Source organism: Gossypium hirsutum, chromosome D02 (assembly GCF_007990345.1).
Source record: "Gossypium hirsutum isolate 1008001.06 chromosome D02, Gossypium_hirsutum_v2.1, whole genome shotgun sequence".
Classification (NCBI taxonomy): Eukaryota; Viridiplantae; Streptophyta; class Magnoliopsida; order Malvales; family Malvaceae; genus Gossypium; species Gossypium hirsutum.
In genome coordinates this window covers 71356725-71374686 of record NC_053438.1, presented here as the reverse complement: position 1 = coordinate 71374686, position 17962 = coordinate 71356725, and the positions used below count along the sequence as shown (strand labels likewise).

At 33.2% G+C, this 17962-nt stretch overlaps 3 protein-coding genes and 1 pseudogene across 4 annotated transcripts; 2 read left to right on the top strand and 2 right to left on the bottom strand.

Annotated features, from left to right (window-relative positions):
- Window positions 1–4002: 4002 nt before the first annotated feature.
- On the top strand, window positions 4003–8001 carry LOC107908635 (rop guanine nucleotide exchange factor 1). Of its 2 annotated transcripts, none has more exons than XM_041089280.1 (5): window positions 4003–4815; window positions 5301–5417; window positions 5530–6053; window positions 6669–7022; window positions 7330–8001. In XM_041089280.1, exons 1-5 carry the CDS (start codon window positions 4542–4544, stop codon window positions 7759–7761), a joined length of 1701 nt encoding a protein of 566 aa, XP_040945214.1. In that variant the 5' UTR covers window positions 4003–4541; the 3' UTR covers window positions 7762–8001. The 2 variants fall into 2 exon arrangements, with proteins under 2 accessions (XP_040945214.1, XP_040945213.1); XM_041089279.1 differs by having other exon boundaries at window positions 5524–6053.
- A 523-nt stretch (window positions 8002–8524) lies between these two features.
- On the bottom strand, window positions 8525–9939 carry LOC107908638 (F-box protein SKIP23). The gene has a single exon (XM_016835866.2). It carries the CDS (start codon window positions 9811–9813, stop codon window positions 8632–8634), a length of 1182 nt encoding a protein of 393 aa, XP_016691355.1. The 5' UTR covers window positions 9814–9939; the 3' UTR covers window positions 8525–8631.
- Window positions 9940–11748: 1809 nt separating this feature from the next.
- On the bottom strand, window positions 11749–13694 carry LOC107908636 (pentatricopeptide repeat-containing protein At2g17033). Its single transcript, XM_016835864.2, has 2 exons — window positions 13367–13694; window positions 11749–12847 (listed from the first exon to the last, which is right to left on the bottom strand). Exons 1-2 carry the CDS (start codon window positions 13664–13666, stop codon window positions 11771–11773), a joined length of 1377 nt encoding a protein of 458 aa, XP_016691353.1. The 5' UTR covers window positions 13667–13694; the 3' UTR covers window positions 11749–11770.
- Window positions 13695–14544: 850 nt separating this feature from the next.
- LOC107908639 (DDB1- and CUL4-associated factor 8-like) lies at window positions 14545–17930 on the top strand (annotated as a pseudogene).
- The last annotated feature ends 32 nt before the right edge of the window (window positions 17931–17962 follow it).

Sequence of the window (17962 nt, the reverse complement as noted above, 5' to 3'; positions counted from 1 at the left end):
ACGTGAATTAATATTTTTAGATGTGTTTATATTTGTTGACAGTGGCAAAGCTTAATTTTTTTTTGAGAAAATCGTAATTAAATTGTACATTTTTACGATAATAAAAATGTAATTTTATCATTTTAATAGTTTACATCTTTATAATTTTTAAAAAGTTAAATTAAATTTTTATCATTTTGAGGGGGCCAAAGTGTAATTTTACCATTACTAATTCAAATTTTTATAAATTATAAAAAAATTAAATTAAAAATTTACTATTTTGATCATCCCTAACTAAAATTCCAAACTTTCCCTAAATTAATTTTAATTTAAATCATAAATTCGAACACATCTAATATATTTAACCCTTACAATTATTGTTTTTTTTTTCTTCAAAATCAATTTAATTTTTTAGTGAATAATAATTTCTTTTTTTTTCTATATTGGTTTGCTTTATTCTTATTTAGAGCTAAGTAGTCAAAAAGCTCAAATTCCATTATAGTATATCCGACCAGCCGACCTATGATGTTTTTTCTATGCCCTGTCTCACAAATTCTGATCACGTGCATCAAACTCCACCGTTATAAATATGTGCGTGTTATTATTATTATTATCTATTTTTAATTATAGCTATCAACGTGGTCCCCAATCACTAAGGGACAATATAATTTCACCCTATGTTCTTAATCACGCGGGTCCTACATTGATGATGCTTCTCATCTCAACCGTCAGATCTGTTTCATTTAAAATAAACGCCAAAAGTAACAATATGCTGCTACGAAATCAGACAAGTAATAAAGGGACACGAGTAAGATCAGCTGATTTTAGGTTGGTAGCGGATGCTGATGTGTATAAATTGCATCAATAGTCCTCAAACTATGATTTGGATTTTAAATTGGTCTCAAAATTTTAAAATATTTTATTTGAGTCCATGTAATATTGGTATTATAAACTTTTAAAGAGGTTAAACTAAAATTATATCATATTGAGAATTAGCCAAGGCTTTAAATGTAGATCATATATCACATATGGCATATTTTAATCAATTTGTAAACATATGTGTATCAAATTATGGCATTGATTTTAAAGTACTCATTAACCTTAAAAACGTATTGATTTAGCTTTTATGATATAAATATAGTACCAATCAAGTCCTTTCATTAGTATAGTCACGAGATTGAACGTTAAATATCATATTGAAACTAATGTGGGATATATATTAAAAGATGCATGTTACATTGTAAATACGTGTATATCTACTACATGACTCTTGAATTGTAATAATATTGCATGATGTTTTTTATGTCATATCTAAGCTATCAATGTGGTCAATACATACGTGTTTTAAGTATGCTCCATATCAAATTCAAAATACTTTTTTTTCAACCAATGTACATTTCATGTACATATTACAATTCATTGAGACTAATCATTTCAGGGTTTGTAATTACCCCTTCAAACAACGTTATTTTCAAGATTCAAATATAAGTTATTCATTTAGAATTACAGTATACCTCACCATTACAATCAAAATTTATTGATCAAATTGCATTAAATATGTAATTTGATAACTATGCTGATATATGACTTGATTGATGCATTTAAATGAACTAATTTAAATTTTAAACTATTCTTATAAAAAAAATTAAACATTAATTTAAGAATGCTTCAATGTTTTCGTAATTGGATTAGTTAAATCAATGAAGTTAAAGTTAATTGATCCTACATATGCTTAGATTAAATAAATTATTAAAAATTATTAAAAATTATTAAAAATAAAAAAATTGGATTTAATTAATTTATACCAATTTTTAAATTAACTGATTAATGCATTTTTTCAGACCACAACATTCCGATCTAATTGGTCCAGCTTACACAAGCATGGGTGTTAGGATGCAATTAACCTATTATATGACGTGTCAATATTTGAACACGTAGCAACCATATCCGACATCAATTACTTCACGTCCGCACAAGCCAGGCTTTTAGCCGCTAAAGATTCCTTCCGTTCCTCAAATCCTGATCGTTAAATAAAACAAGGGGGTCCCACTATTTTAACGGTTCAGATTGCATTTAATCATCACCCCCTCAAACCCCCAAACCCACATTAATTGCATTTCTGTCAATTATTTTCTTAATCAATCGAACGCCATAGAGATGCGAGCTCATATTATTGAAAGTATAAACGTCCGCTTCGTAACCCTCACACCCCTCCGGCAAAATAACTAACCGCCGTTTGGTCTTTTTCACACGAAAATAAAATTCGCGCCATGTCATCTACAAACTGGAATGCTAAGGTGGGCAGGTGAGGTCATCTAATTCATCAATATATTGTAAATAATTTAATTTTATATAAATTTTTTATTATAGTTTTCACTTTTCAATGTTAAAAATAAATAGAAAACTAATTGGAATGGTTTCCACAAAAATGAGGAAAAAAATAATGCAATAAATATATCGTTAAAATTATATTAAAAATTAAATATAATTTTAATTAAAATAGTAAAATTAAATATTTAAAATTTTGATATCTTAATTTCAAATGTCTTTCTGTAAAATATTATATAATTTATATTACAATATCTTAAAAATAATAATTAATTTCACAACAATATAATTATGTAAAACAAATGATTCTTAATTTTTTTTAAAATTGATTAACTTATATATCACTAGCACGATTAAAAGTTCAATAAATAATATAGATAAGAAGAAAGAAATAAATAGTTGTTGATAATTATTATAGAATATTATCTTTAAATGTTATTATCAAATATGTTGATAACGAAATTAAAAACTTTAAAAGCAAGTTTTTAATACGATTTATGACCTTTAAATATAATAAAAAATATTTAAGGGAAATTATTAGTAGACTAGCAGTGGAGTTTTTAAATTCTATAAGCAGGTTAGGAGTTGATAAATATCCTATAACAGTATAGTAGAATATTTAAAATATATACATTTAAAAAAGAGATGTGTCAGTTTTTTTAATGTTGCTTGTGGATTAAAAATAATACATTAGCAGTATACTAAATACTCACTCTTTATTTAATACATTATAAGTGGATTTTTTTTTCTAATTTTATGAGGTTAAAAAACTAATACTTGTATTTGATTAATATTTTGAAAAATAAAATATATCTATTGATACAATGAACAATAAGGGGAGGAGATAGGGAAAATATAAGAGAATACAGTAGTGTTGAGGAGGCCGATTCATCTAGAAAAACAGAGATATATAGAAAGATAGGCTGATTGCTCAAAGTAAGGATCCAATTGAAAGATCGATCCACTCTTCATCGTTAGGAAGATATTTATAGGCAAAGTTCTCTTTTCATGTAGTGCAATGTAGCTGACTATTATGGTGAACGTGTTGACAACGTATGTGGGATGCGAATGTAGTGGTCCCAAGCATTACAAGATTGTTATTTTTTAGTGTGGCCTACTTGTCTTTAGAGATGTGTTCACAACTGTATAAGTGCTTGACTCGAAAAAGTGAGTGGTTGATGAGGTGGCTTGTTGAGCGAGTGGCTTTGTCACGTGAGCAAGGGTCAAGGGGATCAGAAGACTAGGGGTAAAAAGACTAATTTCAATGGCTCATTGTGCTGATATGTATCTTAACTCTAAGCGTATAACCATATCCATGACAAACTACATAAAAATATTATAGTTCCGCATATCACACAATATAATTTTATACAAGGAAATTGAAACATTTATTGATAGAACTAATCATGCAATGATTTGAGAAAAGTGAAGCTAAATAGGTAGAAGAAATGCTATTTTGGAAAACAAAAATTAAGATTTCCAGAATTTGATAAGTGATCAAATTGATCATATTATTAGTTCCTTTGTTCAATTGATTCTTTCAAGTCAAGTAAATACTTAAAAATGAAAAATAAAAAACAATTAGTTTAATCAATTTTTTAGTTTGATTAACAGTTTAATACAAATTCAAGTACTAATTGATTTGTGCATATCTCCTAATACTTATGATCTGATCTGATTCGAGGAACGAGGGAAAAAGAAAAAAAAAAGGAGGAGGAAACCGGGTGGAGTGGGGGCCAAAACTCCAAAGAAAAAGGTCGCCTGTCGGGGGGTGGGTACAGCCATGGCTGAGCTTAGACGGAAAGATAAAAGCACTGTCAAACTCCGTCACTTTAGCTTTTTGCACACACACACATTCACTGTAAAAACAAATTGTTAAGAGATAGAGAAAACCCAAAGATAAAGTTTCAGTACTTATAGAGAGAGAGAGAAAAAAAAAAGGTGAACCAAAAAAAAAAAAAAGAATGAATGAATGATACCTTGTTATATGAGAGAATGTGAACCATTTCTCATTTCTTTTTCCTTTATTTTTCGTCTTCTTCTTCGTCTTCGTTGATTTTTTCTTTCTAAATTCTAAATTCCCAACATTTCACTTCACTGCTACAAACAGGAGAGAGAGAGAGAGGGAGACCCAGTTGTGTTTTTTTTTTAGTTCTAGCTGTTTACCTAATGTGCGGCTGAGGTGGCCGTTGGGTTTTGTTTTTTTTATTTTGCTTGATCTATAAAAAGATCACATGGCGAGTGTGTATTCTGACGACGATGGCTCCGATCAGCAGAGCGAGCGTTGCGGAAGCTACAGTTTGAGTGCTGACGTCAGCGAGTCAGAGAGTTGCAGTAGCTTCTCGTGTCGGCGTTTCGATGGAGAAGGTTGTTCGAGTTCGATGACGTCATCTCCGAGGTTAATGGCAGCCGGAGGAGGGTTCGGTTTTCAGTTGCCGGTGATCGGAGGGAAGGATGTCGTGATTTGGGATGACGAGAAGACTGAGAAACGCGACGCCGATTTGTCCGGTATTTCGCGGTTTTTTTCATTATATTTAGAATAAAATCTTCCGCAATTTTCGGTAGAAATTTGATAGAGACGAGATTTATGGTTTAGTATATATCTCTGAGTAACGTGTTTTTGCTTGTTTCCATTTTTGTTGCAAAAATATAATGAAAGTGAAAAAGAAATAAAAAAATCCAAGTATGGAAGCAATATCAAGGATTTGTTTCCTAATTTCAGCTAATTAAGTATTAATTTTACTTTTTTTAAAGGAATTTTTGGGTAATTAAGCATTTAACTGAGGAAGATTGGTTTCTTGTTTCAATCTTTTGTTCTCTGCTATAGCATTTTGAAAAAAAAAACTGCAGGCTTTTGCTCTTTGAGTGTTCCATTTTAGTGTTCAGTGAGCTTATATGCTTGGTTTTATTATTATTTACGGTGGTTTATACATCATATGGTGATTTTTTAACTGGTTTTGTATTGTTTTTTATTATTATTTTATGTTATGTAGGAATTGAGATGATGAAGGAGAGATTTGCAAAGCTTCTTTTAGGAGAAGACATGTCTGGAGGTGGAAAAGGAGTGTGTACCGCACTTGCCATTTCGAATGCAATCACAAATCTCTCTGGTTTGTTTGATTTTGCTTATAATTTATTGTACTATGTATATATATGTGTGTGTATGTTATGTAGATTTCTTTTAAGCTAAATGGGTACTCTTCGTTGTAACGGCAGCTACAGTCTTTGGTGAATTGTGGAGATTAGAACCATTAGCACCACAGAAGAAAGAAATGTGGAAGAGGGAAATGGAATGGCTCTTGTGTGTGAGTGATTCGATTGTTGAGCTTGTACCATCCATACAAGAATTCCCTGGAGGAGGCACTTATGAAGTCATGGTGACAAGGCCACGGTTGGATTTGTATATGAACCTTCCGGCCCTTAAGAAGCTTGATGCAATTTTGATTACCATGCTTGATGGTTTTAGTGAGACAGAGTTTTGGTATGTTGATCGGGGTATAGTTGTGGGTGATGGTGGTGCTTATTCATCGTCTGTTTCTGGAGGGAGACCCTCAATTAGGCAGGAAGAGAAGTGGTGGTTGCCGTGTCCGAAAGTTCCACCGAATGGTTTGTCTGAAGATGCAAGGAAGAAGCTGCAACAATGTAGGGATAGCACAAACCAAGTACTAAAGGCTGCCATGGCGATCAATAACAGCGTGCTCGCTGAGATGGAGATTCCTACTGCTTACTTGGAGACATTACCAAAGGTCTGTCACTGTTCCTCAAGTAGTGACATTTGTGCTGTCTTGCTGAAAGCCGTATCAACTATCATGTATTTTTTCCTTGCTTATGAATTCATGATTGTTCGTATTAGGTACTCAAAGTTTATTGTCAATTTGGGTGTTAATAATTTTTAATGAGCATCACTCTCAAGAAACCTGTTAATTAAGCAAGTTGCTTAAATTATGATTGAAAAGTCCTTGCATGATTAGGTTTCTCCCATTGAAAAGTCTAGAAAACAGGTGCGTTTTATGTAGCATTGAATAATAGTTGAAAATGAGCTCGTTGATGGTTATTGCAAACCTATTGTTTATTTAGCATAGCTTTTCTTACATTTACTTGAAGGGTTAACATATTTTCTATGTCATTTCGGGTATTGGTAAATTTCTTAATGAGCATCTCTATCAAGAAACCTGTTTATTAAGCAAGGTGCTTAAAGTATGATTGACAATTTCATGCAGAAGTCTAGAAAAGAGGTGCATTTTGATGTAGCATTGAATGATAGTTGAAAATGGACTAGCCGACTGTTATTGTACCAATTGTTATCTAGCATACTTTTCTTACATCTGCTTTAATGGTTGACACATTTTCCTTGTCATCAGAATGGAAAAGATTGTTTGGGTGATATCATTTACCGCTACATTACAGCCGATCAGTTCTCGCCAGAATGTCTCCTTGATTGCCTTGATCTGTCGACAGAACATCAAACTCTGGAAATAGCTAATAGGATTGAGGCAGCAGTACATGTTTGGAAGCAGAAAGATCAGAGGAAACACACGAATCACACCAAAGGGAAGCGATCGTCATGGGGAGGAAAGGTCAAGGGCCTTGTGTCCGACGGTGAGAAGAACAATTTTTTATCACAAAGAGCCGAGACCCTTTTACATAGCTTGAGGGCTCGATTCCCCGGCCTTCCACAAACAGCATTGGATATGAACAAAATTCAATACAATAAGGTATTTTGCACCAATTCTCTTTATGGAAATAAAAACAAAACAAGAAACACAAGTATGGATTTGGTAGCATGTATCTATCTAACCATGTGGCCTAATAAATGTGATTTGGTAGTTCCTTAGGAAGGATGAACCAACTTATGTTGCTTCCTTGTATCTTTTTACAAATGTGTACCATCCATGATCTTTGGGACCACAGCTTTTTAATGGGGGTAATAGGACCTATATTGAGTGAATTTACAAATATGGCAATGTTTCTTGAACTGTGGTTCCCATTGTTGTTTGAATCAATCTTACCGTATAATTGCAGGATGTTGGGCAGTCAATTCTTGAAAGCTACTCGAGGGTGATGGAGAGTTTGGCTTTCAACATTATGGCAAGGATAGATGATGTTCTTTATGTTGATGATGCTATCAAGCAACGTGCTGCGGCAGAAACAGTTTCTCTTTTCAGCAGGAGCGGTTTCAGTGGTCGTCCAATCCAAAGGCGATTGTCTCCTAGTCCCTTCTCAATTCAACACACTCCTTATGCCTCTCCTTTCGCAACACCGACCTTTTGTTCTCCAACCCCACTCACCGGAAGTCCACGACGAGCAGCTTCCTCTTTGAAGAGAAATGATATTAAGGAAGAACCTGACCGGAAATTTGAAAAACCATTCGCGAGTGAATTTGAGAAGGTGTGGTCGTATACAGGTAGCCTGAGCGCGAGAAGGGTTTCAGAAAATGCGCCGGAGAGAGACTGAAATCAAAGATTCATGATCCCATGTAAGATAAAGTTCTATAAATAGAAGTAACTCAGTTTAGTTGGGTGTCTGACTGGTTAAGAAATATTGGTATATCTTGTATTTGTATATTTCTTTGCATTAGGAAGAGTAGTCCTATTTTTCGAGTGGAGTCTAAGCTAGTATCGATCGGTTTGACACGTCTTTCTGTCCCGAACCTAAAAATTTGATTCAATCAACTCAAGTTCTAATTCGATCTAATTCAATTTGATCATAAAAAACACGATCAAACTAAGTCATCTAACCCAATTCCCAAATTGGTTTGCATCTCAAGATGTCTTAAAATTTAAATTCAAAATGAGCTCAAATTGGTTCTAATTAAATTGACAGGATTACTAAATCACTAAGTTGTCTAACCAAGATCCTGTTTAAAAATCAAATTAGTTGTTAAATTAGTCATATCATTAATTTTTGATTTAACTGGTTTGATCATTGGCTCAATAATTAGTAAATAAATTATAAAAATTACTAAATAATTATAAACCGCTTCGTCCATGAGTTTTTTAATCTCAGCTTTTGTTTTTTTTTTTGAACTATTCGCTCAGAAGTAGATTCAATTCTTTTATCCAGAGTCTGGATTCCAGACCAATATACCAGTTCCTAAATTTTCCAACTGGTTTGAATCACCTGTAGGGACCATCAACTGTCCTCCTAACTAGCCAATGAATAAGCCACACAAATAAGTTACTGTACTGATGAGAAATAACTATCACAAATAAACCACTGCAATGAAACATCATCAACCCAATTTAAAAAAAAAAAATCAGTTCTAAAAATGGCCTTTGAATTTGGAACTACACAAGTTTAAAACAACAAAAATCAGAACAAGCACTATGAACTTGAAAAGCTACTACCAACATCTTCACATATTCCTAAATTTGCAAATTCAGTTCCTGGTGTAGCTTCCATTGAAGAAGAAACCACTGATTCTGAAGAATTTAACCACACAGGCAATGGCCAAAACAAGTTACAATAAACAGGACAATTCTCTAAAGGAATTGAAATACCCTTTTCTAAATCAAACACATACATAACTCTATCTTCAACATTACCATCTATGGAATAGAATACAAGGTTCCCTTGATCACCCCAGTGAAATTCATAAGCTGATACCGAAACCACTTGATGCAAACCCAGAATTAAAATTTGATCCCCCAAGCTTTTAATCTCATCCCACTTCTGATTTTCTTCATCTAACTTGAAAATTCTAAAACCAGCATTGGATTCTGAATTTTCCAGGAAAATCATTTCCACAGTCAATAAATTCCCACTAGATTCAACCAAGAATTTCCTGTTAGTGGGAGAGCCAACAGCATGTTGTATGAAACCAACGCTGAAAAATTGGTCAACGATGATAGTTCCTCCACTTCGTTCAATGGCGTAGAATTTATTATTGGATGTGATAATATCTTGAATACCATGCATATTTTCAAGTACAGTCCATTCATTTTCTCCTGATTTCAACAAAGCCAAGTACTCCACACCGTGGCTAAACAACCCGACCACCATGAAATCATCGCCGTCGGGACTTAATCGCAAAATCTCTACTTTCTCTATGTAATTTCGATATAGTCCCCGGAAGCGATAATTGATATGAACACTATATCGACCTACATATCCATGACCCAATTCAATGACTTGACAATTTATCAAATTCAATACCTTCGGTAAATTTGCGTTCAACCCAGAATCTGTAAGCGGATTCAACGGTTTCCCATCACTGATTTTGATCAGCCAACAAGAAGGGTCGGTTTGGTTACTTCGATTCTCAGTGGCCGGCGGCAATCTAACGAGGAACAAGGTGGCTATGGTGATTTGATTGAGGGAGAATCGGCATCCAGCTTTGGTTTTTTTTGATGAAGGGAGGCGTTTGGGTAAAGGGTAAAGCTTTGGTGGAAAAGAAGAACGCCATGAACGGCAGATTGATCGGAATCGTAGAACGTCGAACTGGGTTTCGAGACGTTTGGCTATTAGAGTTAGAAGCTCTGGCGGGAGTTCAGACCAATATGCCATTAAAATGGACAAACAGTTGGTCGGCCCTTTTGTAAAAACAACAATTGTCTTTAGCTTTTTAAACTTGTTAGACTATAAGAAATTAAAGTTTAAGATATATCACAAGTCTTTACCTTTTACAAATTTAGAAATTAGTCCCTCTATTTTTTAAATTTCAAAAATTCAAGTTCAATCAATAATATTGTTATTTTTTTTGTTAAATTTAATGACGTACTATTTTAAAATTAAAAAATACTCACTTAAGCTAAAAAAATGTTATAATAAATCTAAATTTAACAAAATAATTTTAATATTTAATATTTAATAATTTTATATTTTTATTTATTTATTTATTACAATATTATATATGGGTATCTTGGCTTTTATTATTTACATTATAGCAGTATATATTATCATAAATTTAATTTTTATGTGTAATAAATTACATACTATATATTACAAATTAGAAAATGGACTGGGTCGAATTCATGCCTTAAATGTTCAAACTTAAACTTTGCCAATATTTTGAACGAATCTAATTTATTTGTTGAAACCTATTTTTTGAACTTAATATTTTTACTTAAACAAGTATAGACTTAAACACATAACTCGACCCACGAACAAGTATAGAACTTGTATGCAAGTGTGGAAAATGTGTTTGTATGCATGTGGTTATATGTATATATGTGTGTTAATATTGTATTGAATGCATTAGTATACGTGTATTCTAAGATTATATTAAATGATGTGATATGTCAATATATATATCTATTGGAATATCAATTAAATCTTAGCTCGACTGATACTAATATTATTGTTAATCTAGGTAATTTTAGGTGTTGTATAAAAATAAATAAATTCTTTTTCTGTAATAAAGATAAGTGATAATAGATTGTTTTTTGGAGATCAGTAAAAGTAAAATTTAGATTAAAATATGCTCCAAGTCTTTCTACTTTTTTTAAAAATTTGAAATTAGTCATTATACTTCTATTTCTAAAAATTTAGTCGATCTACTTTTTAGATATCAAAATTCAAGCTTAATTGTTAACATTGTTAAATTTTTTTGTTAAATTTGTTGTTGTGACATTTTAAAATAATAATAAAAAAAACTCACTTGACAATGATATAATTAAAAAAATGTTGTGATTAAATTAAATCTAACATAAGCATTTAATAGTGTTAACATTTTGAAGAGAGACTAAATTCTCAAAAATAAAAGTATAAGAACTAAATTCCAAAATTTTGAAGAATATAAGGACTTATGGCATATTTTCACCTAAATTCTATTTCATATAAAAACCTTTAAAGATCTTACAATGAAAACACCAAATAAACAACAAGTACCACCCGAACACACCTCATTCTTATTAACCATTCTGATAATTGATTTTTTATGCCTGGCATTATAGAAACCTGTATGTATGCGTTTTCATGCATAGAATTTCCCTATAATGTTGGATGTATAGTCTTAAAGTTACTAGATGTATGTTATTCATTCATGAATTTACATCTATGTTATTTGAACCATGGTAAAAGTATCATGGAAGATCGGAATCGAATCATATTTACACCCTTTATTCAAAGAATAAGTAAATTAATTTTCTACACATTAGATTAAAGAACAAACTGATCATTTTGTTAAAAACTCTATCCACTTACATGAAATACACATGGCACATCTCATGAAATTGTCTGATTATTTCATCAGCTACGCCAGTTTTTTACAGTAAAAATGAGTAAAATTTTTAACAAAAAAAGACGAGTTTGTTCTTTAATCTAATGTACAAGGACTAATTTACTTATTTTTTGAATAAAAAAAACAAAATGCAATCTAACCCAAGGGCCTCCATGTACTTCTACTCGATTTTAACACATGCCATTTTATTTTCATGAAGGTGCTAAAACCAAAACCAGCATCAGCAAAGATCAAAACAAAATCAAAATCAACCAAAACTCTAAAAACAAATAGCAGATGTTATTAATCCAAGCTTTGGATTAACCAATTCCTCACAACTTGTCCTTTGGCTATAAAACAACCAATGTTCTTCCTATCAATTCTCATTGGACTCTTCATTTGAACCATCATTGCTTTAATCAATGTTTTCACAGGTGATTCTCCTCTAACACTACTATGTTTCCCAGTTCCACAAACAACTGTAATTTGTGGAGGAACCACACATTCTTTGACTCTGAACCGCGATTTCATCTCCTTGATCCATTGTAACATTATCAAGTAAGCCGAACCTGAATGCATACCGTGCAAGTCCAATTTCAACTCTAAATCATCCCACTCCATCGCCTCATCCAACACTGAAGATGATTCAACCAATTCCTTTACCAACAATGCTTCATCTTCATCCAAAACATTAACCAATTCCGAAACTGAAACCGGGAAACCACCCGAGCCTCGAACGAATGACATGATCATAGGACATGAGTTCAACACACAATTGTAAGTCCTTATTGAGAAAGGAATCTCCAATGCCTTCATTTTTTGCAACCAAGGAACCATCTTTGGTAGTGCATTATAAGCCCCATATGATGAAAGAATCATATTTGAGCTAATTGTATCCACCCCAAATCCTTCAATCTCCATTTTTTTAACCATTCTTTCCATATCTTCAAAAAACCCCATTTTTCCATATCCATACAAAACAAACCTAAGTTCAAACAATGAAGGCTTAACCCCATTTTTTATCATATCTTCAACTACATTCTCAGCTTCATTAGGTTGACCCATTTCACATAAGCTACTAACCATTGATTTATAACCTTGTTTTTTCACATACATTGATGACGAATTGTTAACAATCTCAGACAAGTAACCATAAGCATCATTAAACCCTTGTTTTGATTCATGTTTGGAACAAGACTCGATCAAATTGCAATAGAATTGAACAAGATCTCGCTCTTTAAACTTGAGTTTTGAAACAACTTGAGAAATTAAAGCTTGGGATTCATCGTGCTTACCTTGTATATCAAGCAATGGAACTAAATCTGCAACTAGCTTTGGGTTCCAATTGTACCATGATGCTTCACTTATTTTAGTATACAACTGTTAAAAAGAAAAGAAAGATAAAAAAACCCTTTCTAGTATTTCTCAAATTCGAAATTGAGAAAATTAATCCCTCTAAAAAAATTGAAACAATTTGATCTTTGCATTTCAAAAGTGAACAATTAAGGGCTACATTAATATTTTCCATCAATTACACATAAATTTAATTAATATAATATCAAATTTAGCCTTTGATACTTACATATTTTTATCATTTTGACCTTAATTCTAATAAATTTAATAAATTCAGCAAATTCAGCGTCAACATATATGTATACTTTAAAAACTAAATTTGTTACTAAATCAATAAAAATAATGTACAAAGCAAAACATTAATATCTTGGTGATTAATTGTTTCACTTCCCAATTGCTTTAATTTTTTTCTGAAATGTATCAATTTGCTCAATTTCTAAATTGAAAGATTAAAAATGTCTTTTTATAAATAAAAAAAAAACCGACCCCATGTTAGAATTAAGAAAAAAATGGAATTTGCAGTGGTGGAACTTACGGCGGACTTACAGGGAAGGCAATGGCGGAGAGGTGAGGGTGAGAATTACGGGGAGAGAGAAGATGAGAGAGGGCGTTCAAAGCTATTGACTTTGGAGATGACGCTACGAATTTCTTTATCAACCGATTAGCGGTGGCGGGGTCGTCGACGGCAGCCGTGGATGTTAATGAAGAGAAGAAGCGGTGAGCTTGCTTTGTTAGTGGCACTCCTCCGCTTTCACATTTGATTAGAGGTGGAGTTGGGCGGAGGCAGTGGCGGCGGTGGTGGTTCCATGACGAGGGAATAGTTAACGTTAAGATTCCTATTACCATCTGATCCTCTCCTAACTCTGTTCACCTTGAAAAAGCTTTCCTTTTTAGTACCAAAATTTTACCACTGAAAAAACACCACGTGTCAAACTATTATCAATACACATCATAATTAATATTGAGTAAATTAATCCTATAAAAAAATTTTCTATTAGTTTTAAAATTGGGAAACTAAAAATATTTGTGTCAATAGTCCATGTTTTATAGTAAATAATAAATTTATCCCTTAAAATTTATAAATTCTGTCAATTTAATCCAATTTTAACAAAGCCTATGTAAATGTCCGTAGCGTTTATGTAAAGATGAAATTACAATGAAATTTGGTGAGATACTTTTAAATCAATAGTTGAAATAAAATCAAGGAAAATAAATACCTATTCGGTAAAAAAGGAGAAATATGAGTTTTCTTTTTAACTAATTGAACTAGTTTCAACACTAAAAGAGAAATTGATGTCCAAAGAAAGCAACTTATTTGGTAATCGATTTAACAAATTCCACGTCACAACATAATTTTATGACATGGCTTGATCAAACGGTTATAATCTCTTCATTGTTGTCTTTTAACCACAACCATTAGTTTAAAAAGGATCCCACAAGATCTTACAGTAAGTTTTAAGGCTAAATTTGTTGAATTTTTTAGAATTAAGATTAAATTGATAAAATATGTTATTATCGAGGGATAAACTTATTATTATATCAATCAAAATTATATATAATTATACCATGATTAATTTTTCTTATTGTTCACTTCCAAAATGGACGGATATTAAATTATTCTAAAAGTTTTAAAAGAGACCAATTAATAAATTTCACATTTGAGAGGGATTGAGGAGGAAATTTTACCAACAAATTCCAAAGCATTTAACTATCCCTTTTTGTCTCTTCGAAAAAGAAAAACCTATTTAAGCTCCTTTTTGGGTTTCAAATGAGAATCAAAGTAGATAGAATTTAGTACTTTTATTTTCCTTTCTTTAATGAGAAAAAAGTATTTCCTCAAAAAATTGCTTTTTTTCCTTTTGCTTTTAATCGATAATGAGCAATAAAAGGGCAAGGATCAGCTTAGACAAGGCGGTGGTTGATGTTTGGCAACGTGAAGTAGGGGAAATCTCGGCTAGGAATTTCGTCAAACGCCTTGCTGCTTCTGAGGTCTAATATGCCCGTTTTTCATATTTCTTGTTCTTTATTTATTTTTTGGTGTCTTTTCAATTGTGTTTTCAGCGAATGAATGATTTGGGGAGATTTTTTTTTATGTAACTGATAGTGTGTGAATGTAATTTAGGGGAGATTTTAGTTGATCTTATTGATTTATAAACTGTTATTGCTTTGGGGTTGTAAAAGTAAATGATGACTGCCGAATCATGATGATTAGTAATAAAATGGTCTTCTTTTACTTGGATTGTATCAGAAAATTTTTATCCTTTTTCTTTCAAAATTTTCTTGGAAGTGAGCAAATTTTCTTTTAGTAATTGCACTGGCCATTTCAATGCGCATTGTTACTGTCATTTGGTGCATTTGTTGTTTATCACCGTTATCAATGAGCTGGTCTTTTATGTTAAAAATTTTATCTATTTTTAAAACGGGTGTGTTTGACTAAATAATAAGAAAATATAGAATTTTTAATAGAAGGACAAGTTTGCTCTTTGATTTAACAAATAGGGACTAATTTGCCCATATTTTTAGTAGAAGGGGAAAATGCACTTTGATTCCTACTATAGGGACTTCAATGGTACTTTTACTGCTTGTTACATTGTTTTGGATTTGATAATATGTTCATAGTACTAGTCCAAGTCCGATAGACTGGCACGCAAATGCATAGCAAACCTAGGTATTTATTTGTTAATTGGTTTATACTCCAGGATCTTGTGCTCCGGCTTGACATTTACAAGAAACTTGACAAGCACCAAGGTTGTGTCAACACTGTGAGCTTTAATGCCGATGGCAATGTTTTAGTCTCAGGCTCCGATGACACGCAGGTTATTTTTATGGGATTGGGAAACAGGGCATACCAAGCTTTCTTTCCGGTCAGGTCATCTCAACAATGTTTTGCAAGCAAAATTCATGCCTTACACGGATGATCGCAGCTTGGTTATCTGTGCTGCAGATGGGGAGGTGAATTTCTTATTTAGGATCAATTTGCTACTTGAATCTTGTCCCGTTATGCGCAAATTTGGATGCAATGCAGATAACATGCATCGTGTGCTTAATCAAAGGCCTTGATTTAGTGAATTAGTGGAGCTGTTAATTAATTGCAGCTTCGACATGCTCAAATTTTGGAACGTGGAGTCGAAACTAGGGTGCTGGCTCAACATCAGGGACAAGACAAGCTTATAAATTGGCCATCGAACCAGGAAGCCCTCATATATTTTATACTTGCGGCGAAGACGGATTAGTGCAGCATGTGAGTTATTTTTAACTGCAAAATCATTTCCTATGTTTTCTTTACCTATTTTCTTATCCAGGGCTGTTTGGCAGATAAAGCGGTTTCTTCAATGGAAGAACATAATTTCAATGCTGCACTCTCTTGTTATTGTTCTCTTTCCTTTTTGTTGTATGATGACATTTGCTCTAATAGCCTGATTTGTTTGTCTGGATTTTAATATAGCCAACTTATATGGCTCTATTACGCTATCACTTGCATTTCAGATCGATCTCCGAACTGCAACAGCTACCAAACTTTTCATATGCTGTCCAATTGATGATAGCAGGGTTTACACGCGAATTATGAACCTCAATGCTATCATGATTGATCCAAGGAACCCAAATCTCTTTGCACTTGGAGGATCTGATGAGTATACTCGCCTTTATGATCTACGTAAATATAAGTCGGATGGCTCAACTGATTTTGGTCTACCTTTTGATCGTTTTTGTCCTCGGCATTTGATCGGTGAGTATCAAGTTGGAATAACAGGCTTGGCCTTTTCAGATCAGAGCGAGCTTCTAGTTCATCTATCTCTTTATGCGAGATATCGGATTGGAGCAAAATCCAGTCCCATCATCATCATCGTCTGCATGTAGTGAAGTAAGTGAAATAGAACTTGCTGCTATGGATGCTGATCTGCAAGTTTATAAGGGACATAGAAACTGTCAGACGGTGAAAGGTGTGAACTTCTTTGGACCAAAATCCGAGTATGTAGTTAGTGGGTCAGACTGTGGCTGAATATTTATTTGGAAGAAGAAAGGCGGAGAGCTAGTTCGTGTTATGGAAGCAGATAAGCATGTGGTCAACTGTATCGAATCTCATCCTCATACGACAGTTCTTGCTAGCTGTGGAATCGAGCATGATATTAAAATATGGACTCCGAAGGCCATCGAAAAAGCTGTTCTTTCGACAAACATCGGACAGGTATGCCTCATCCTAATCTCTTATTGAAATAAGAATAATATAACTGGCATTACTACTTTAGTAATAAATAAGATAGCTTAATTTTCTCACGGATTTGTCGGCAATATCCACAATTCCATTCTAAAGATGTATGAGAAGCAAAGGAGCTGATCTCTCTGCTATTACTTCTTTGCAAAAGGTTCGAAAATGAGCTTCCCGTCGTTTGTTCTCCTTAGATTGGTCGAACGGTGAAGAAGATGATGATGATGACGACGATGATCTTTTTAAAGCTATTGATGATGATGGTGATGACAACAATGAGGACAATGATGCGCCAGTTGCAGAGATGTCAATTCTGCCCTGAAATCGAGAACTCAACTCAAACCTGACCTGGTCCGATGATGTCTCTGCTATTATTCTTTGCAAAAGGCTTGAAAACGGGCTTCCTGTCGTTTGTTCTCCTTAGATTGGTTGAACGGTGAAGAAGATGATGATGATGACGACGACGATGATCTTTTTAAAGCTATTGATGGTGATGGTGATGACGACAATGAGGACAATGATGCGCCAGTGGCAGAGTTGTCAATTCTGCCCCGAAATCGAAAACTCAACTCGAACCTGACCTGGTCCGATGATGATAATGACGGTGATGATGACAATGATGGCGATGATAGCAATGACGATGCACAAAGTAATCTTTCCAGTTATAATGATGCTAATGATTAATGATGATTGTAATTTTGCATTTTCAGTCTCCAGTTGAAATCGAAATCTAGTGGCCGGGTGAACCGAATAACTTCACTCCAAGACCTGATGTTGCAGTTACTTTCATGGCAATCCGAAAGGCAAGAACTTATGGATCTAATGTTGACTTTCAGCATCAACAGTGATGCTTCTTTGGACGATGGAGGCAATGTCTCCGGTCTGGTGGACTTATTTAGTTGAATCATAATGCGGTAGCAACCTGTTTTGTAACT

Coding starts and splice junctions, on each gene's coding strand:
- LOC107908635 (XM_041089279.1), top strand. CDS start 4,542: ATGGCGAGTGTGTATTCTGACGACGATGGCTCCGATCAGCAGAGCGAG. Junction 4,816..5,300: donor ACGCGACGCCGATTTGTCCG/GTATTTCGCGGT, acceptor TATGTTATGTAG/GAATTGAGATGATGAAGGAG. Junction 5,418..5,523: donor TGCAATCACAAATCTCTCTG/GTTTGTTTGATT, acceptor TTGTAACGGCAG/CTACAGTCTTTGGTGAATTG.
- LOC107908638 (XM_016835866.2), bottom strand. CDS start 9,813: ATGGCATATTGGTCTGAACTCCCGCCAGAGCTTCTAACTCTAATAGCC.
- LOC107908636 (XM_016835864.2), bottom strand. CDS start 13,666: ATGGTAATAGGAATCTTAACGTTAACTATTCCCTCGTCATGGAACCAC. Junction 12,848..13,366: donor TCTCCGCCATTGCCTTCCCT/GTAAGTCCGCCG, acceptor TCTTTTTAACAG/TTGTATACTAAAATAAGTGA.